Here is a 20564-nt window from a genome sequence, read left to right as displayed (position 1 = left end):
TGAAATGATTTTCTTTGAAGTATCTGCGTACTTCTCTATAAGATACATCAATTTGTTGTAATTTCAAACGTTTCCATTGTTTGTTTGACCACAGGGAAAGGCCCAGTGGTCATGTATCACAGCAAGAGCTTTGATTTGGTCGTAGGGATTGACCCTACGACCTTTCTTGCCTTTAGGCAATGGATATTCTGTAAGCTAAATTGATTTTGTAAAAAGATTTTGAAACATCTAAATATTTGAAATCATTTGATTGAAGGGTTGGGGCGATGGGAACATGGGTGCAAGCTTCTTCCCATGTCATTTTACCTTTTTCAATCTGATTGGAAATACCAATTAGGTAAATTCGATCGACATACCCTTTGTAAGGATTCATTCTAATGAAGTACGTTAACAATCAAAATATTCTATAAGTGTCTAGTATGGAATTCAAAAGAATAAAGAAAATAGTAACGTAAATAAACGTATTATGAAAAAATTTATAATTAAAATGAAAAAAATAAAAAAAAAATAAGTAAAGTGACTGGAAATGAAAATTAAAATCAGTGTAAAGTTTTATTTTTTTCTCGCTGTGAAACGTATTCGGTCATTTTTTTAAAAATTAATTTTTTGTTAGAGATAAGAGCTAAAACTCGGTAAACAACTTCTTTATGTCTAGAAAATTCTATCTTGCCTTTTATTTTTTTCTCGCTGTGAAACGTATTCGGTCATTTTTTTAAAAATTAATTTTTTGTTAGAGATAAGAGCTAAAACTTTGCAGACAACTCCCCCATGTCTAGCAAATTTAACATTCGTCTCCCATTTTTATATATTTGGTTTAGAATGTTCGAAAATGCGTAATATGGTCATTAATATTAATTGAAAAGAACCTTGAATTAATTCAATCTGATCTCACAAAATATTTTAAATTACAAACTTTGTAGTTTGAATAGATAATTAGTATTAAACTCAAATAACTAGTTTATTTTTGAATAAAAATTATTTGAATTTATTCAATTTTGTGAATTTTCCTTCAAAAATCAAGTTTAAATATCTTATTTGCCATATAATTATAAATACAATGAAACATATTCGAAATTGAAAAGAATGACTTTTTCTGTTCTTTCAATCATTCAATTTGAATTTTGCAATATTGGATTTCTCATTAAATAGCTATTAAAAACAACAAGCAATTTAACTTACATTCAAATTTATTTGTGTTATATTCAATCTTCTCAAAACTTATAATTTTCGGCTATAGCATGATTATATGCTATATAATATAATAAACCTATAATAGTATCATTCTTTCAATTATTTGAAGAGAAAACCGAAAAAATCTATTTTCGGTCTATAACAATTGTAACCTCGTATTATTCAAATTGAATTATTATATCTACAGACTTTAAAATCTGAAATATTCTCAAGAGTCTAACTATCTCATAAATCATATTTAATCTTTTTCAAATGATAAATCAAAAAGTATCACAAAAATTATATTTCATATGTTCACTTATATTTCATGATAACAGATCAAAGATTAATTCATTCAGTAAAAAATTCAATACTAAACAAAATAAAAAAAGAACTTTTCCTGAACAATAAGATTGAATATCATATATGATATATAAAAATTCCTTTAAAAAGATTCAATTGATAGTTCATATCAATTTTTTCTTTCAATTTATCAATATTCATATTTTCAATAAAGCTATTATATACGATAAATGAACTAGTTGGTTTCGATACAAAGATGCATCCTTAATAAATTTAAGATGTGTTAACGAATTTTTCCTAGCAAATCTTTATTTTATGAATTCCTTTTGGTGATGCAACTGTATAAACCTTATCTTATATCAGGTCTATTTAAATAATTTTGAAGATAACTATCCGAAAACCAGTTTTATTTCAATATATATTATCATTCAATCAGCAGTTTCAAAAATTAAAAGAATATTTGCATTGTAGAACTTATGTTTTGGTAGGATCCTCAATAATATTGATTATAGATGAAAAATTATTTGATAAAAATTAAAAACTGGCTCTAATTTGCAAAAAATGGATGCAAATTTGTTGCATGTTATCATCTATAATATAAAATGTTGATTTGTTGCTTCTTTTCCCACATAAATGAGGTTTATTTCAAACAATATAGTAAAATTCTAAAGAGCAATATTATAGGCAATATTGCTTTCATTAAAAGAATTCGCCAATTATGATTCTTTGTCAGATAAAACATAGTAATTTTGCAAGATATTAATTATTCATCTAAGAGGCTTTCTAGGTATAAAACTTCGCTACCAACACGAGATATTTCCTGCGATAATACGTCTACAGCTATTTTATAATCTTCTACATTTCCAATAATATCCGATTTCCTTGGTGAACTTTGCATCTCCAATTCTTGAATCATATTGGATTGCTTCTCAAATTTTCGCTTTTTTTCTTCTTCTAATTGATTTATCGAATTTTGTAATTCGGAAATTTTACGATTGTATTCTTGAAATGCCTTTGTTGTATTTTTTCTGTAGTTATACGCTAATTTCACTTGATTTTTAAGATCATAATAAATTTGATTTAAATCTCGAGGATCTGTTAATGAAGATTCGGCCATTTTCAGGGCCAAACTCGTAAGTAAATTTCTGTCTATCGACCCGTTTTTATTTTCGATAAAGCTTTGAAAGTTCGAAACAGATAAATCCAATGGACTATCTAGTTCAGGATTTTCAATGAATACAACATTTCTTTTCTTATGCTTCTTCGAAATAATAATATCAGAATCTTGAAATTCAAAAAGCGACGTATCTTCAGCCATGATATAATAAATTGAAAAGTGACGAATTAGATTTTGCTATATTAGAATCATATATTCTTGCCTTTATTGATGAATATAATGAATTTATATTTTGGATTGTCTTAATTTATTTTGAAATTTTGGAAATCATTTGATAAAAAAAATACATATTTACTCGGCGTCTTGTGGTGGAAGGAATCCTTGTGCTTCATCAGTTTCATACAGAATTCCTAAAATTGTTTGGATTAAATCGACATCTTCGTGTTGTTGACAGAAATCTTCGACTCTTCTTAGTTTGTCATAGTAGAAATCTCTTTCTTCTGTCATTCCTTCTAAGTCCTCTTTGGCACCTTTCAATTCTGTCTTTAATTCTTTAATACGAGCCTTCCAATGTGCTTCTTGTATTGGAGTACCAGCAGGATCAGCAGGAGCTTGTGCTTGTGTTGGAGATGAAGCTGGGTCGGTGGCAGATTTCGGAGGTTCTTGTTTAGGAGCGTTTGCAGGTGTTCTTGGCTTCTTTTGAGAAGGAGGATACCCCGAGCGAGTTATAGATTCTGTAGGTTTCAGAGGAAGAGGAGCTCCTGAACGAGTTGTAGATTCTGTAGATCTTTGGTATTGGCCTGTCCTATGTAAAGGCTTTGGGATCGATCTGGTTTTAGAATGGCGTCTACTTTTGGCATTGTACTCTTGATCTGGTTTATTAGCTTCGTAGAATCCATATAGCCACTGTAGCATCTCTAAAACTGCCATATATTTGCCGGCAGAAAGATTTTCTACATCAATAAATTGTTTAATTCCGTTTTTAGAAAAAACTTCTTGTAATACTTTATAATTTTCGAAGTTTTCATGCTGAAGTTGGGCATTAAAATTTACTCTACCCATAGGAACTGTACCGGGATAAATCGCATCTATTATTTGGCAAAAAGCTGCACCATTAGCGCAGTCTTCGACTTTAGTGTATTCTAAATCCAATGTTTTATTCATCCATTCTATAAGTTGAGTCTTACCAACATAATTGTCATTATGCATCGGTAAAAAAGTGAACTCGATAATTAAAATGTTTAATTCAATCGGATAGGAATTGCATATTCATCCGAAATAAAGCCGAAATCTTTGAAAATTTTAAGGGTCCACTGTAAGGCCAAATAAGGCCTATCGTCGCCCCAAAAATATTGCTCAAGATGGTGTTTTTACTAAGGCCCAAAACTTAAAAAAACACAAAAAAATTAACTTTACTCTTTTGAGATCCTTATCAGATGTGCAACAATTTGATGCAGTATCGCAATTCGAATCCGATTTTTTAATGTAGATGTACTCTAACATTCTTGAAAAAATGCAAAATGATATTAATCGAGCTTTTCATTTCTGTATCATACACGAAACAAAATCATTCATTATACTAAAATTTATCAAAGTTTGAATAATGAAAAAAATAATATCTAAATTTTTACATTGAGTCGGCTATTGATATGGTCAATATTAAATCGTTTAAAAATGGGCATTGGCCAGAATAATACCCACTAAAATACACATTTTTTAAAATTTTATCAATTTGTTTTGGTATATCTTTATGATAATGAATAAAATGCTTATCTTTCATATGTCAATACATAATTTATGCTGAAACACAAAAAATAACACGAAAATTTTTGGCCAACATTTCAAAACGAAGGATAATGCTTTGAATATATAAACAATAATACTTTGTCTAGAGAATTAAATTTGTGCTATCCAATTGTCAATTCTTTGAATTTTTTATAAAATTCACGATATTCCGGCATTAGCCTCAATAAATATAAACTACATGCATCACAATATTAGGATGTAATGGCATTAAAGCGAATTTCCTAATTTCTTCTCAATTAAATTCCTAGAAAAACTTAGGAATTAATGATTGGAAATAGGTCAAAAAAATTCCTAATATAAAATTTATACTTAAATTAAAATCAAAATTCGAAAATATCTATTTTTCAAAACACGCATCCAGAAGCGAAAAAATTCGAAAAAATCATGTTCTTATAAAACTCGCTGATTTTGCAATTTTTATGTGATTTGAAGTGATAGAATGTATTATCATCTTACTAAAACATATACTTTATTGTTACATTCACAAAATATTAATCAGAACACTAGGAAAAGTGGATTTTCGAAAAAAGACGATAACGATTATTTGCAAATCGCCTCTCAATTTTGAGAGACTTTCAATTTTTACAGTGGACCCTTAACCAAAATTCTGAGGAAGTTTAGAAATTTAAATCAAGTCCGGAAATATTGATTCTTATATATTTCTACATCTAATTTCATAAAAATATCTATTAGTTCAACATCAAATAAATAAAATGATCCTTTATTTCTGAGATTTATAACTTCTAATACCTCTAAGAATATCTCTTTTTGAGAGATATGTGATATGCATCACTGATAGTCCAAGAATGTAGGCATAAAATATCAAAATTTAACATCTTACTTAAACCATAGCATTTTATTCGGAAAGAAAGTGTATTCATTCTCACATAAGTATGAAAACAAGATACAATAAGGAATTCTTAAATGTCAGGCATTTCTGGTTGCATGAAAATTCAAAGTATGGTAGTATAGTTATTTTAGCAACTCCTGACCCTTTATGTCCTACGTCATACGTTCCATCTGGCTGTGGCATTGATTCACTTCCGGAAATCATGACTGGATTTAGGAATTTAATTCCGGAATGGTGGACTCTCCCTCCTAATGGAGAAATGCAATCGGGGTGACCACTTATGTATGAGCTTCCTCCAGGACCTCCATGGCTTATCTCTGCAGGTGATGGATGTGGAATATTATGATATCCTCCTCGATATCCGGCGCCGCCACCCCCAGTTGCACATCCATAGGTGGAGGGATCTGAATAACCATGGCCTCCTCGTCCAAGTTCCCCTAATAATTGGGTTCCACCCTGAGTATATCTGTAATTTGTCACTGATTCAAAATTTCCACCAGGAGTACCATAGGCATAAAGGTTAAATGTAGGATCAGTTCGAAGTATATTGTGAGAAACGGCGCCTCCGCCACTTCCTGCAACCATTATTCTGCTTTTTATCGATTCATTAATTAGATACGAATTATTTTTTTCTAAATCAGCATAAATTAGTCGAATATCAACACCACCGCCACCGCCTGCTCCGCTCTCTGGATATATTGGATCTACAGGATCAATTCCCCCATCGCCTCCGAAATTCCATCCACCATAACTGACTACACCGGACTGATTTGAAAAACTTCTTGCATTCAATTTTGAATGCTGCTCTCAAAAGTCCATTTTATTGAGTATGAATATCGGGATTTTAAATAGATGTTATAACAATATAAAGTATTTAATCAGATAAAAAAATTATCCGTTTTTGAGTATAAAAAAAATGAATCTGTTTCTCTTTTCCTATGCATTAAGTTTACTAGACGCTATTGAAAATATTAGTAAGCTCAACTTCATTGATGATACACTTGACAGCAACACACTTGATTTCAACTCAAAGTTTGAAAATTTTAAAATTCCACAGAGATCAATATATTTTGTTTGTAACAGTAACTTTGAAATCGATAACATATCAATGTTCAACAGCATTCTATCAAATTTTGGAAAATGTTCTATATTTCATTTTGAAAACTTCAACATATCATTTACAATTAACAGCTCATTATTTACAAATATGCATAGTTTAGAAAAAAAAAAAAAAAAAAAAAAAGTAGTGGGGCCTCCAGGCACTTCGTGCCCTCTAGCCCTGAAGATGTTTAGTATAAATGAAGTTTTTATTCGGAAAATTGTTAGTCTTCTGGTGTGAATTCGGAGGACTCTTCTTCTTCCTCCATTGCTTCTGGGAAGAAGCCTTCTTCTGGGTCGAAAACATTATATAATGTTTCACTTTTCACAAATTATATATGTTTTTATGTTTTGTCACTTTTCTGTCACTTTTCAGGAAAAAAACATTTTTATTATTATATATAAATGAATTTTACAAAACCACCGTTACCGTTCTTTGGAAATAAGAGTAGATGTAAAGATATTGTATTGAGAGAACTTAAGAAACTACCGAATGGTCTAACATTTGTAGATTTGTTCGGTGGAAGTTTCTATATATCCTATTTGTGCCATACAATATTCCCAGACTCAAAGATTATATGCAATGACTTCGACAACTATATGGACCGTCTCAAACATATTCCAGACACTAACAAAATATTGAAAGAGTTAAAAGAAAAGATACCTATAGGTAAGATGGAACGTATACCATTAGATAACAAAAATATTGTGAGAGAGGTTTTGAAAAAAGCAGAATATATAGACTGGGATAGTATATCTGCTAGACTATTATATAGTGGTTCTATAAGAGTTCATGACATTGAAACACTTATGTCAAAAGTTTTATATCTTAACTATACAAATGTTTTCAAAGAGAACATAGAAAAATATATTGAGGGTATAGAGTTTGTGAGATGTCATTGGACAGAGTTGTATGAAAAATATAAAGACAAGGAAAATGTTTTCTTTATAGTGGACCCGCCGTTCTATAACACATGGGATTTTCAATACCAAGTAGACTGGACTTTGAGAGACTCTTTAGAAACTTTAGACGTTTTACATAACCATCCATGCTTTTACTTTACATCTTATATACGAAAAAAAGAGATCTGACATTGTGTCAGATCTCAGTAAAAGTGACATTTACATGTCAAAAAAATAGAATGAGTTTAAGTAATTAAAATTGAGGGTGAGAGTAGTATTGTATGAAATAATATCTCTCACCCTCCAATTCATCCTATGGCGCCGAAAAAATTTTGGTGAAATGCGACCACATTTCACCAAAATTTCTCGGCGCCATATAGAGAACTAGAGCCTGTGAGGTACTGATACTATCCATGTACCTCGCAGGCTCTAGTTCCAAGCCAAAATGGCTAAAAATTGCCCGCAATTGTTCACATTGCGGGCAATTTTTAGCCATTTTGGCTGGGAATTGGAGGGTGAGAGTAGTATTGTATGAAATAATATCTCTCACCCTCCAATTCATCCTATGGCGCCGAAAAAATTTTGGTGAAATGCGACCACATTTCACCAAAATTTCTCGGCGCCATATAGAGAACTAGAGCCTGTGAGGTACTGATACTATCCATGTACCTCGCAGGCTCTAGTTCCAAGCCAAAATGGCTAAAAATTGCCCGCAATTGTTCACATTCCCATCTTTTGTTGGTAAGACGAAGAATATGAAATAAATTATGAAGAAGATAATGATGAATAAAATATCACTTTTTATATTTTTGACACGTAAAGTTGTCACTTTTCTGTCAAACTGTTTTTATCGTTTTCGTATATAACATACATCCGATAAAAGTGGTTTGGAAACCGTTATGAGATGGTTAGAGGACATACATGACTATGAGTTTATATATGACAAGATAGAATATGAGAGAGGTCCTATAAACTGGAGAAAGTGTCACAATAAAGAAATTTTATTAGTAAGTAAATGTGGTTTGAAATAGGACTACTTGTTTTAGGTTTTTTCCATTGTGTCATTTATTTATTTGACGTGGCAGAAAAGTACAGAGAATATGAAGATGAACCAATGCCTGCAAATGTTCAGTATATGTACTCGTAAGAGATATTTTTATCTAATATTAAATGGACGCACAGAACTTAGCGAATGCACAGCAACCTGGACAACCAAACCCAGAGAATATTCCAAATGAAGTTAGAATACAAACTGCAATGGCAAACTATGGTCAAGTGCCAACAGATGTACAAATGCAAACTGCCATGTCAAATGACGCTGCGTTAGGTTTGCCACCATGGTATGCAAATATGAGATGGAAAGAGTTTTATACAAACCCTGAAGTGGGATATAAACAACTTTATGCAGATGACGCGAACACAGGAGTTGACCCAGAATATGTTTTCTACCAGAGGAGAAACAGAATGTATGAGCTCCAGTTAAAGAATGCTATGGAACTCAACAGGAAACGCAAAAGACTAGGCGGACATTAGATTTTTACATATAGTAAAATGGGTTTCTTCAGTAAGATAGGAAACTTCTTCAGAAGAGTTGGAAGAGGTATATGGAATGGAATAAAAACCGTAGGAAGAGGAATTTGGAACGGTGTCAAAAATATTGGTAAAAGGGTAGGTCAGTTCGTTGGTATTATACCTAAAGACCCTGAACCAGAAGAGCAAGCTCCTGTTATACAACAGCCTGAACCTGCACCACAGTCTAGTTGGCAACCAAATCCAACACCTCAACCGTATTAAAAAATTATATTTTTACCGTTCGATAGTAGTTGTATATGAAACTAAGTTCTAAGTAAAACGCATGGTATAATGGAATTATTCTTTTTCTTCCATCTGTAGTAAACCATACTTGAAAGTCTGAAATACTTCCACTTGGTGGTTCGTATAACTTTGTAGGTTTTTCGTAAAAGTCATTTGCCAAGCATAAGAAAGAGTTTTGGGCGCCAGAAAATGAAGCATGAACAATAATAGCAGCTGGGTCGAAAACATCTTTAAATAAATATGGTTCATCTCTTGCATATCGACTGTAAATATTTGCTAAAGGAAGTTCGACTTTCTGATTTAACATTCTTTGCAAATAATACCATGACATTGCAGTGAATTCTGTATATATTTGTTCGTCTTTATTTGGATTGTTTTCGTAGATTTGAAATGACACTTGTGAATTTTGTTTGTCATATACAATTCTCACATAAAGTGTGCTCTCGGTATTTGCATATTCATCAGCATATTTTGCATAACATGAATTTTATTTTATCTTCTATATTTTTTAACGCAGTCTGTAGAGAAGATGAAAGGTCAACTTGTATTAGCTCAATTTCTTCCCACATTTTTCGTTTCCCTTCAGATATATAATCTATATGAAACCTTACAATAAATGGAAAACTTTTATCTTCTACAGACACAAACTTCATTCTACGAAAGCCAATAGCTTTTGTGACAGATGGGTCTCTTAGCCATCTTAATGGGTAGTCAAAACGATAGCCTTCATGCTTTACGGTCTCTGTCTCAAACTTTTGACCGACATTAGTAAAAAGTTCATCTAATGGTTTAGTTGTAGCAACTCTTGAATTTTCTTTTTCTATTGGAAGCATATTTTATCTAGAATAAAAATGTCGAAAGATATTGCTTCTATGAGAGAAATACAACACAACCGACAACTCATTATGCAAGCTCTAAATAAGAACACAACAAACTTTTCAAACTATTCTAAGATATCTGAGTCATTGAAAGAAGGAAACTTAAAACTGACATTAAACCCTTTAACAGATGAGTTTCTATTTCAAGACAAGAAGAACAATACTGTCTGTATAAATCCAACAAAAGGAACTTTAAACGAGAAACCTATAAATGAACTTCTTTTGAAAGCAGATGTTGACAACAAAGCTGACAAAGAATATGTAGACGATGCAATAGCAAAAGAAGAAGAAAGAGCTAACAATGCTTATGCAACAAAAGAACATACTCATCCTGAACTAGCAGACAAAACATATGTTGACAATAAAATGTCAAGTGAAGTGACAAGAGCTGAAAACGAATATTCTAAAAAGACTCATATACATTCTATATCTGAAATAACAGACTTAAACGTTAGCCTTGAAAATAAGGTAGATAAGGGACTTATGGCTAGTGTGTTAGTGAAGAAGGCGGATAAGGAATATGTGGATGAAAAAGATAAAGAAATTATAGAAAGGGTTGACTGGTACCATGAACGGACATCGAAGATTTTAAAAACTAAAGCCGATACAGGATGGGTTTCAGGATGTTTAGACCTTAAAGCAGATAAAACTTATGTTAACGATGAGTTAGAGAAGAAAGCAGACAAGAACCATACACATACAAGTTTTACAACTGTTAGAGCAGACGACATAATACTGAACTTTGACCTTGGTTCAAGTGCACCTTTAGAGAATCCGAGTACAAGCGTAAAAGATACTCTTAACAATTTAGATAAGAGTTGCAGGAACATTGAAAGTCATGCCAGAAACTTTGAAGCATATGAACTACCCGCAATGTTAGACAAGAAAGCAGACAAAACAGAGCTTCAAACATTAAAGACAGAAATACTTCAAACATTATATCCTATAGGCTCTATTTAAGTTAGTATACAAGTCATGGGTACGGAGGCACTGCGCGTCTCCTTACTCATGATATGTGAATTTGACACTTTACAAAACCGTTAACGTATATTTTACAACACAAACGACAACACTAACTTAACCTTAAATATTTACAAAACCGCCACCCACTTCACTTCACTAATGTAAAAAATAAACGTTCTCACTTACAAAAGTATTGCAACTCCTCCCATTGCTGTGCTTCACATAACAGCTCATAATCTTCTGACTCACTTTCTTCTTCATATAGGTCAAAGTCACTGTCAAAATAAATGTTAGTAAGTTTTGACAAAGCTAATGAAACACGCTTACCGTTTGTATCATATGCTTGTATAAACTTTCCATTATGCTTGTAGTCATAAACGCTCAAACTAACTTTACCCTTTCTCCCTCGTATCTGATAGAATGTATTTTCACGAGGAACGAAGAACAAATTCTTGAACTCATGACCGTTGTAGTTTGTTATCTCAATAGTTTTCGTCATTTACATCCAAATAAAAATTTTCAGTAAAAATAAAAAATAAACTTAAAATTAATGATATCACCACCCGCACACGTATGAAAACATAGCGCAAAAATAAATTTAGGGTAGAAGGGTAGAACTAACCTCATTTCTACCCTCAGCCGCTAAGCGGCGAGACCCTTTGGGTCTTTTCTAACCTGTTGAATTCATTGCTTTATAACTCACTGTCGTCTGCTTTATCCAACTCTTCTAACTTCTTCCTAAGTTCAGCAATGTTGTCCTCATGAAGTTTAATCTTCCTTAATATACCTTCTCTATCTAATGGTTGCTTTATCTTTCTAAACTGAACTCTACCATCCTTCATAGTATGAACGTAAAAACCTTCTGGAACCGCTCCTGATTTAATGTATTCTACCAAAAACTTTTGTTTCATTGCTTCAGTGACTTTAGTCGTCATTTCAATCAAATAAAATTTCAATATAAATAAAAATAACGTTATTTTTTCAGTAAGGAAACGCAGGAGTTTTACGATTTATTTGAGGAGTAGGTTCTGGTTTAAATGTTGGAGTCGGTTTAGGAGTTGACTTTTGAACAGGAGTTTGTACTTCCATAGGTTCAGGAGTCATTGAAGGTGTTGTTTGTGAAGGCGTTGGTTTGACGTTGGTTTTGCGAATGGTGTTGGAGTTTGTTTAACTTCAGCTACTTCAGTATTATTTATAACATTTGCTTTATTTCTTTTCAACATCATAACTGCTCCTGCTGTAGCTAGCAAACCTAGTGGGAGACCATATTTTATATAAGGACTTGACCAAATGCTATTTTTGACAGGAGCTGGTGGAACACCTAACCTTGGTGAGACTGCTCTTTGCCATTGTGCAGCTCGTAAGAAATATTCAATAGGTGCTCCATAATCGTTTGGTAAAGTTTGTTTCATAGATGGTGAAGGTTCACGAGAGCTTGATGAAGAACTCATTTATAAGCTTTAAAAATAAACGTTCATCCTTTATTCCTCACTGTCGTCCGTGCTAAGTTATAGTCATCTAATCTTATTATGGGGATGCCATTAGCACGCACCTGAATGGCAAAGCAACAATCCCTCATAAATCCAATAAGTGGCTTTGGTACATTTTCAGTTGCTAGTTCAATAGGTCCTTTAACAGACAATTTGTATGTTATTGGAGCAGTAGATGTTTGACCTTGCTGGAAGCAAAAGTCCACTTCTGTTGGAAAACCACATAAGAAATGTGTGTTGTCATAGCTATCCCATTTATGTTCCACACTACCATCATCCACCAATGACCTCATAACATCTTCATTAAATCCTATCATATCATTGTTTGTATTGCAAGCGTTCGCAACCATTTCATAAAATACAGGTCCATATGATTTTTCAGGTTCTGCAGGCATATTTCCATAAGCTCCCATGGAAAGCTGAAGATATTTAAACTTAGGGTTCTCAAAATTAACATAATAGTTGTCTTTCTTTCTAAATAGTGCCCAAATACTTTTAACATTAATAGGCGTATAAGCTGCTGTAAATGTTGCACTTGAACTATCTGTATTCTTTGAGAATGAACCGTCCATAGGAATCCAATCCATAACTTTAACAGGAAAACATAAAGCCTCGTTTGTATAATGTTCTACAAGTTCTGTATAAATGTTAGGGTCTAAAGAGAATGACTTTGGATGAATGAAACATTCATTAAAATCCATCTTTGTTCGAAATAGTTGCTGGTTTACAGTTGTAATAGTAACTGTTCCACTAGCTTCTACTGCCTTCGTTATCATAGTGAATGGTTCATTCCATGGAACAAATTTATTTGTCGGTGGATTTGAATCTGAAGCAAATGCAACTTTAAGAGTTGGATTGAAAGCAATGATATCATTTACAGATATAGATGTGCATTGTAAGGCGTCGCTACTGAACTTTACTTTAAGCTGAATGTTTCCTGCAAAAGCTGGAATAAATCGAATAGCTTCTAATGGAAGGAATCTTCTAACAGGAATTCTTAAACGAAGCTTAAAATCAAATGATTTTCCTGCTGTAATTGGACCACTAACAATTTGTCCTGTTCTGCATGTTCCCGAATGACTCCATACATCTTCATGTCGAGTCTTTGAGAAAACATCTACTTTCTTTATTTGTTCGGTAGTTTGTGAGTTTGAAGTTATATATGCTTCTTCTCTTGCGTTGTCTTGAGAATATACGATACGACCATTTGCAAGGATTTGATATCCAGCAACTGCATAGAAAGCGTCATCGAAACCAATCCAAAATCCTGGTGGGTTTGTTTTTTGGAACCTGAACCAATTTCTTTATCTACAATAAATTGACCTTCCATTTTATACGTAATGAATGTATTGTAAAGGTCCAACATATTTTCACCAGGAGGTGAGAGATTGAATGTTACCCATGTGTTATCTTTAGCAGTTCCAGGTTGTGATGGAATCTTTGCGTCAGAATATTTTCTATTAGTGTCACCAATTTGAACTGCATTGTCTATGATATCGAAATATGAGCGAATCTGATGAATATGCTCTGCTGGAGTAAATTCGTTTAACTGTTCGTTCTGCATGTATTTACTTCAGATAAAAATATCTATTTACTTCATTATTCTCACTCTTCTTCTTGGCATTCGTGGTGGAAGTTGTTTCTTGACATTTTCAATGAACTGTACATTCTCTTTTGTCTCGACTTCTTTCACTGGCGGGTCAGGGTTCTTTGACTCGGTTTGCTTTTCAATGAAATTCACGAACTTTGCAATAAGCTCTTGGTTCGTTATTGAAAGAACATCTGGCTTCTTTTCTTCTTGTTCTATTGACTTTTCAGTTTGAACAGAAGGTTTTATATGGGCTTCGTGGCTTCGCCCTTGCTATGCACCTTAATGTTGTCGCTCTCTGTATTCGCTAATGGAACCTTTCTTTTTCTTACGTATATTTTACCATCTTTACTCTGACTTACGTAATAGAAAGGATGTTGTATTCCTCTTGCGTCATTTAATATAATAGACTCTCGCTCTGATTTTGACAAGCTCATTTTACATCGGTTAAAGTTTTAATTTAGTTTTTTATCTACAGTCAAATGACTCAGACAAGCCCTACGGACAAGACCCAAGGGGTCATAGATGTTGAAGCATTGAAGAAAGAAATTCGTGAGCAAATTTTATCCGAACTGAAGGAACAAAAACAAGAACAAAAGCCAGAGAGACCAAAGAGAAAACTTAGTGAAAAACAACTTGCTGCATTAGCTGCTGGAAGACAAAAGAACCCACGTTTGCTGGCAAAGAAAGCTAGAGAAGAAGCTGAAGCAAAGAAGAACAAAAAGCAAAGGAAGCTGAAGCAAAGAAAGAGTAAATGGTTTATTTTTATCCAAACTAAATGTATAGACAAATACCTTTATCTGTTGCGTTCAGTAGTGAAAACCCTGACGTCAAAATAAAGGGGAACAGAGTAACGTTTAAGTTTCCAACAGACTGGATTGTGAACATAAATGAAGAGAAGTACATTGGCATAACATCTATGTATATAACACGTGCTTTCAGAAAGGTTGACTTTATACTTCAAGTCGAGATAGAAAATGACGAACAGTCTTTAAGCGCCCAAAACATTCACATATACAAATACTTTAAAGACGATACAACATTGTTGCAATGTATGATTTCATTTAATGAGATGTTCGAGAAAAAGTTCAACATTGAAGTACAAACTTTACAGCCTTTACGTGAGTTTCTTGCACAACTGAAAGAAGAAGGTAGTCAGCCACAACTTATAGACTTTCATTATGAATTTAATGAAAATGAAGATGGAACTCATGACTGTCAATTCATTGTATTCTCACCATTCAATGAAGTCGCTAAAGAGAAAAAAAATCCATTACGTATAAGGTTTCAAATCTCTGAACCAAGTGATGATTTTAAGAATGTTTTCAATTATGATGCAATGCTTCCGAGGAAAAATGAATTTTCAAAGATTGTAACACCTGGCATTTGGGATAGAAAGCAAGCTATATTATATTCAAACTTAAGTAAGGGAGTTGAAAATGAGTTCATTGGTCATACAAGAACTTCACCACTTCCTAACCCTAAATACTATAAATTAACTGGCTTCAATCGTGAGTTTTGGATAGACATGTTCTCCACTCATGACCATAAATGTCCAGTGTTCTTGCCTCCAGACCATAAGGACTGTCTCTACATTGAAGCACAACTCTTAAACTCTACCATCGCAGTATTGTAAAATCTACGCTAGCTTTATTTTTATCACGAATGACCTCATTCATGACCTCATTCATGACCTCATTGCTGACAAAAATAAGCCGCTAGCGGCAAGGGCGAAGCCCATGACCTCAGAACTTCAACTTACGAATAAAGCTTGTTTTAGTCGTTATTGAAAAGTTGAACTTTTCAGCAAAGCAAGGTTGACATGACTTACATAAGTCGAATGCAATCTCTTGACCATCATAAAGTGCTTTGTAAAGTTTCATTAAACTGAACTCAGAGTCTTTGTCATATGTTCCAACAGGTATGTGAATGTTCTTATCTTCATTGTAATAGCATTGTATAGCTTCAGGAAACATTTCATTAGCGGTTAAAGCAATAACATCTTGCTTCACGCCTTTCATTCTGCAGTGAAATGCAACTTCATTTAAATCGTTAGTGAGTAAGTCTATGTAGGTCTTCTTTCCACAGAAAATACTTTTATAAGCTAAACTTTGTTTTCCAGGTGTTATTTCTGCAAAGTCGCTATGAAATTGACCAAGGTTCTTTCCTATAAGTTCGCGACCATATCTCTTCTTAAACTCTGCTGCAAGCTTTGGGATGTCTTCATTATATAAGTGCATACTGTCGGTATCCTGGTAAAAGATTTGAAGTCCCATGTCCTCTGCAGTACAGAATACTTCATTCATAATACGTTTTGACATAGACAGAATATTAACACCAAGTGGACAGAAGTTAAAGTGTCTGCAAATGCTTTTCGTTAGCTTGAAAATAGTTTTATCTGAACCATCCAAACCTTCGAACTTCACTATATGGTTGTAATTTCTTATAGCATATCTTATAGCATCTTTGTCATTTACTATGGTTATTTTTGACTCAATAGGAGATAGAATAGTTTTGCCATAAATGCTGTTCAGAATGAGTTTTATAATTTCTTGTAAGGGGTTTCCTTCTTTCTTATACTTTAACCTTAACTCAAACAACTTCTTTACTTCATCTCTTATTCTCATATCTCTGTTTCCATCGTAATAGTATCCTTGCAACACTTCACATTTGACACCTTGATATTTTATGAGGTCTTGTAATGTTATATGGTCAACATACATGAGACAGCAAGTGTTTGAACTTCTTGGAACGTTAAGTTCTGGATTTAGTTCAGGGTCGCAAACTATTAAATGAAAGTGTCTGGGTATACCAATCTCTGTTATCTTAATGAGAACAAAGAAGCCAGACATAAACTTTTCACCAATGGGTTCCTTTTGGTCATCATCGAATAAATGTCTCATGAGATACTCTGTGCTTAACATCTCATCCTTCAATACTTTTGGAATACCTTCTAAAGTATAAAGTCTTGCTATAGCTGAAGGATATAATGAAACAGTGTCGAAGTCAGCAATGAGTTTCTTTTTGCTCTTTTGTTTCATGTTATCTGACAACATACATCTTCCACCTTGAATGCATCTCGAAATAAATTCTCTTGGTTTATTTGAGAGGTCATAAAGATTTCCATTCGGGAAGTATACTCTGTTCTCAAACAATTTGTTAGCAATTGAACAAATACTAACGTAGTCATAAACGTTTAAATCAAACTCTTTCAATAAGTCATTGCGGAACTTTACAAAACCTTCTCTTAAAATTCTTACATCTTGTTTGCAGTAAAACGTGCTATATTTTTCTAAGTCGAAGTGGTTCTCATCTATTCTGCAACCTTTGATGGAATCTATGTTTTCATAAATGTATCTGCATCATGGATAAACTTACATGCTTCAGAAATGACACCAGTTCTGTTGTCATTTGCTAACAAAACACTGCTGTAGTAGTTATATGGAAATACTTCTTTCGGTCCTGTTTGTAAGTTAAACATAGCAGGAAATAGTTTAAGCTTCTTATTTATAACACTGTAAGAGTCTTTTATAATAATTGCCCGTCCTTTATATAAACCAGTTATTTGCATTGTTCGTGAACCTTTAATGATGGGAGTTCCTTTCACTTCTGTCATGTGTCTTAAGATGAAGTTTATGTCATAACTGAGGTTGTGAAAATATATTAAACTCTTGTCAGGAAGTCTTTCCAAAAATTCTGTTGCACAGTTTTGACCCCATATGCTTTCACTCACTGAACCATCTTCACTGTCATAACAGATGTTAAAAGCTTTATGAAAGCCATCCGTACTACACTCAAAGTCAGCAAAGAAAACGTGCTCAGGAATGAATTTACATTTAGCTTTATTTACTTCTTTTGACTCTGCTTTCTTCTTCAGTTGTACACAATACTTTGGAGCATATGTCAAATCTTTAAATGGTGCAAGGTTCTGTTTATATAAGTCAGTAGTATATGTGAAAAGTTCTCCATAAGAAATAGGTTCGAAATATTTGCACTCCCACAATGTTTTCATAACATCCCATAACGGTGTTGTTCTATCATAACGAACTACATATTTATCTTCTCTCTTTGTATAAATCTTCATCTGTTTCTCAATGTTCATTCCACCACAAGCTTTGAGAATTTCTTTATAGTTTCGAATGAAGTATGTTGTCATTGGTAATCTTTCATTTAGCATGTAGTGGTCTTCAACAAGAAGTAAGTCAATAGTTCTAACAGTTTCGCATTCTTTTGGTATATATCTCTTTATTTCATTATGTCTTGAGTCATTGAAATAACCAATGGTAACATTAAATGATATACCTGTTGCGTCAGAAATTTCTTGTACTTTACTTTGAGGAAAGTCTCTAACACGAATGACTTCTCTCATGTGGTCAATAGTTTCTTCATTTACTCCAGCCTGAATGCAAGCATAAACGAAACAATTGTCCTCTGTCATAAGTGTTGCAGTTCTTTTGTTCAGTTCATTGAAGATTTGGTAGCGTTCAAGATTTATAGGTAATGTGCAAAGATACTTCCAGAACTGACCGCTTCTCTTCTTATAAAACTTCTTTTCACCATTTCTTCCAAAAGTCTATATCTGTTTCTCCTGTTTGTTAAGAGCTTCCAAAATTTTCTGTCATTTGTCAGTGTGCTTTCATCTCTATATGGTCTCTTTTTTGGTTTGCCTTTCTTTACATCTGACATCGTTAAGCCTTCATATTCTGTTAAATCATACATCTTTATTTCGGTAAGATTCTTTATGTTTGTCAAGAAGAAGTCATAGTGCATTTCAACAATACCTGCAGCATTTGCTTCTATCTCTGATATAAAGTTCTCCTTCAAGAGCTGATGTAGTAATGTTCCAATATTATTGAGGTTTAACGTAGAACATTCATACTTTCCACCAAGTTTATAACATACCATCCATCTCTGTTGTGAGTTTATTTTAATTTCTCTAAGAGTCTCATGAAAACCTTACCGAAATGTTTGTGTAAGTAGTCTCTGTTTGGTTCATCTAAAGCTTCGATGTTAAAGTCAATGAGTCTATTGCCTGACTTCACATTTCTCTTCCTATTCTCTTCATCTTTCTTTAACCATCTCTCACCTTCTTTTGGTTTGTCGTCAATGGAACGAATGACATCGTTAGCTTTACGAACTTGTTCTATAGCACTTTTAAACATCTCTCTTCTCTGTTGTTTCAGTGTGTCGTCTCTCTTTCGTGTTTCACCAACGTTTGCATGGGCTACGCCCGCGCCGTCATGCGGCTTTGTTATGTCAAACATTTCTCTTCTTACTTCATGAGGTACAGCTCTTCTTGTTTCACCAACGTTTGCATTTGTTATGTCAAACATTTCTCTTCTTACTTCATGTGGTACTGAACGTCTATGATATAAGTCAATAGCAACGTCATTTAAAGGAAATGCTCTTGCATGGACTTCGTCCTCGCCGCGTTGCGGCTTTATGAACTCATGAATTCTATCATAACTTATTACACCATTATAGTCTTTAATGAAGTCAGCGAGTGCCTTTTTGTTTGTTGTGTAATGCTTTGCAACATCTATATTAGCTTCTGTAAGAAGTTGTTTTATTTCCGAGTGTTCTAACTTAGACAACTTCCGATACATCTTTAGTAGGAAATAAAAAAAATATTTTTTGAAAAATAAACTTAGAAAAATTATTTCTTTCTATATTTGCCATTCCGAACTTCGAAAAGATGTTTTATACCAGCATAGAATTTTTCTCTAGAGCTTAGTCTTATATTGTTTTCATAACAATATTTTCTATATTCTTCATATAAAGCCTTTTTTTCATACATTTCATAAGGACAATCTAACCAGAATAGCGCATATCCATTTTCGTTATCTAGGTCTCTATATGTTTCTTCTGTTTGTAGAATTTCGCTTTCTCTATTTAGTTCTATGTCTATATATTGTGGCTTAAAAGGATGTGGGCAAGAAGGGTCTGGCGCTATGTAAAAAGTTAATTTTTCTGTCATCTTTTCTATCGGATAAAAAATATTTTTTGAAAAATTAGATTACATTTTTTTAAGTTATTTTTCAAAATAATTTAATATTTTTATTTTAATGAAACACATGCAAGATTGCAAGTTCTTTTCATACAATGCTCTCGCTACTGCCATCAAGAATGAGTTCAATAATGCTTCAAACGTTAATGTTATCTTTAACAAGAAGTTTGTGAAAGAATCTAAGTTTGGTCAGTATGTCAGACCATTAGCTATCGTCATTGACCGCAAACGTTATACTTCACAAGAGTTAGCAGTAGTTTTGAAACAAAAGGGTTTCTTCGTGAATGTCAAAGATACTCATTATACTGTCATAAAGAACTCTAACATTGACTTCTTCAGTATTGCTATGAATCTTTCCGAACAGAAAGAATATAAGAAGGGTGAAACATCTGTGAAATATTATCCTTCATCTCTGAAGACAATAACGAACAAAGATGTTATACAGAAATTCTTACCAAAGGTTGAAGAAGCTTCAATTGACATTGACGAAGGAAGTGAAATGGTTGAAGAAATTGACCCTGAAGCTATTTAACCAAAAATATATTTTTGGTGAAGAGGTGAGATGTCACCTAGCCG

General features: G+C 33.1%; 10 protein-coding genes and 4 pseudogenes across 14 annotated transcripts, besides 8 other annotated features; 4 read left to right on the top strand and 10 right to left on the bottom strand.

Moving 5' to 3' along the window:
• Window positions 1–373: part of a mobile genetic element that runs on past the window's edge.
• A 177-nt stretch (window positions 374–550) lies between these two features.
• Window positions 551–1333: a mobile genetic element.
• Window positions 1334–2236: 903 nt separating this feature from the next.
• On the bottom strand, window positions 2237–2791 carry TVAGG3_0361000 (uncharacterized protein; the record flags this gene model as incomplete). The annotated part of the gene is made up of 1 exon (XM_001579833.1): window positions 2237–2791. One exon carries the CDS (start codon window positions 2789–2791, stop codon window positions 2237–2239), a length of 555 nt encoding a protein of 184 aa, XP_001579883.1.
• Window positions 2792–2941: 150 nt separating this feature from the next.
• TVAGG3_0360990 (microtubule binding) lies at window positions 2942–3799 on the bottom strand (the record flags this gene model as incomplete). Its single annotated transcript, XM_001579832.1, has 1 exon — window positions 2942–3799. The coding sequence occupies one exon, from the start codon at window positions 3797–3799 to the stop codon at window positions 2942–2944; it is 858 nt and encodes a 285-aa protein (XP_001579882.1).
• Window positions 3800–3897: 98 nt separating this feature from the next.
• Window positions 3898–4991: a mobile genetic element.
• Window positions 4992–5149: 158 nt separating this feature from the next.
• On the bottom strand, window positions 5150–6002 carry TVAGG3_0360970 (glycine-rich protein family; the record flags this gene model as incomplete). Its single annotated transcript, XM_001297740.1, has 1 exon — window positions 5280–5831. One exon carries the CDS (start codon window positions 5829–5831, stop codon window positions 5280–5282), a length of 552 nt encoding a protein of 183 aa, XP_001297741.1.
• A 464-nt stretch (window positions 6003–6466) lies between these two features.
• Window positions 6467–20564: part of a mobile genetic element that runs on past the window's edge.
• Window positions 7575–7683: a mobile genetic element.
• Window positions 7825–7933: a mobile genetic element.
• Window positions 8054–8116: a mobile genetic element.
• TVAGG3_0360930 (uncharacterized protein) lies at window positions 8418–8780 on the top strand (the record flags this gene model as incomplete). The annotated part of the gene is made up of 1 exon (XM_051231438.1): window positions 8418–8780. The coding sequence occupies one exon, from the start codon at window positions 8418–8420 to the stop codon at window positions 8778–8780; it is 363 nt and encodes a 120-aa protein (XP_051101168.1).
• TVAGG3_0360920 lies at window positions 9046–9895 on the bottom strand (annotated as a pseudogene). The gene has a single exon. A coding segment is annotated over exon 1 (850 nt).
• Window positions 10920–20564: part of a mobile genetic element that runs on past the window's edge.
• On the bottom strand, window positions 11082–11402 carry TVAGG3_0360910 (uncharacterized protein; the record flags this gene model as incomplete). The annotated part of the gene is made up of 1 exon (XM_051231437.1): window positions 11082–11402. One exon carries the CDS (start codon window positions 11400–11402, stop codon window positions 11082–11084), a length of 321 nt encoding a protein of 106 aa, XP_051101167.1.
• On the bottom strand, window positions 11596–11838 carry TVAGG3_0360900 (uncharacterized protein; the record flags this gene model as incomplete). The annotated part of the gene is made up of 1 exon (XM_051231436.1): window positions 11596–11838. The coding sequence occupies one exon, from the start codon at window positions 11836–11838 to the stop codon at window positions 11596–11598; it is 243 nt and encodes an 80-aa protein (XP_051101166.1).
• On the bottom strand, window positions 11885–12354 carry TVAGG3_0360890 (annotated as a pseudogene). Its single transcript has one exon. A coding segment is annotated over exon 1 (470 nt).
• On the bottom strand, window positions 13985–14418 carry TVAGG3_0360880 (annotated as a pseudogene). Its single transcript has one exon. A coding segment is annotated over exon 1 (434 nt).
• Window positions 14464–14735, top strand: TVAGG3_0360870 (uncharacterized protein; the record flags this gene model as incomplete). The annotated part of the gene is made up of 1 exon (XM_051231435.1): window positions 14464–14735. A coding segment is annotated over one exon (272 nt), but the record flags the coding sequence as incomplete, so codon positions are not given.
• Window positions 15054–15617, top strand: TVAGG3_0360860 (uncharacterized protein; the record flags this gene model as incomplete). The annotated part of the gene is made up of 1 exon (XM_051231434.1): window positions 15054–15617. One exon carries the CDS (start codon window positions 15054–15056, stop codon window positions 15615–15617), a length of 564 nt encoding a protein of 187 aa, XP_051101164.1.
• On the bottom strand, window positions 16149–17037 carry TVAGG3_0360850 (organellar and viral DNA polymerase type B; the record flags this gene model as incomplete). Its single annotated transcript, XM_051231433.1, has 1 exon — window positions 16149–17037. A coding segment is annotated over one exon (889 nt), but the record flags the coding sequence as incomplete, so codon positions are not given.
• TVAGG3_0360840 lies at window positions 17307–18158 on the bottom strand (annotated as a pseudogene). The gene has a single exon. A coding segment is annotated over exon 1 (852 nt).
• Window positions 20047–20520, top strand: TVAGG3_0360830 (uncharacterized protein; the record flags this gene model as incomplete). Its single annotated transcript, XM_051231432.1, has 1 exon — window positions 20047–20520. The coding sequence occupies one exon, from the start codon at window positions 20047–20049 to the stop codon at window positions 20518–20520; it is 474 nt and encodes a 157-aa protein (XP_051101162.1).

The sequence above is a fragment of the Trichomonas vaginalis genome, chromosome V (assembly GCF_026262505.1).
Source record: "Trichomonas vaginalis G3 chromosome V, whole genome shotgun sequence".
NCBI classification, from domain to species: Eukaryota; Parabasalia; order Trichomonadida; family Trichomonadidae; genus Trichomonas; species Trichomonas vaginalis.
This window is presented reverse-complemented; position numbering and strand designations above follow the sequence as displayed.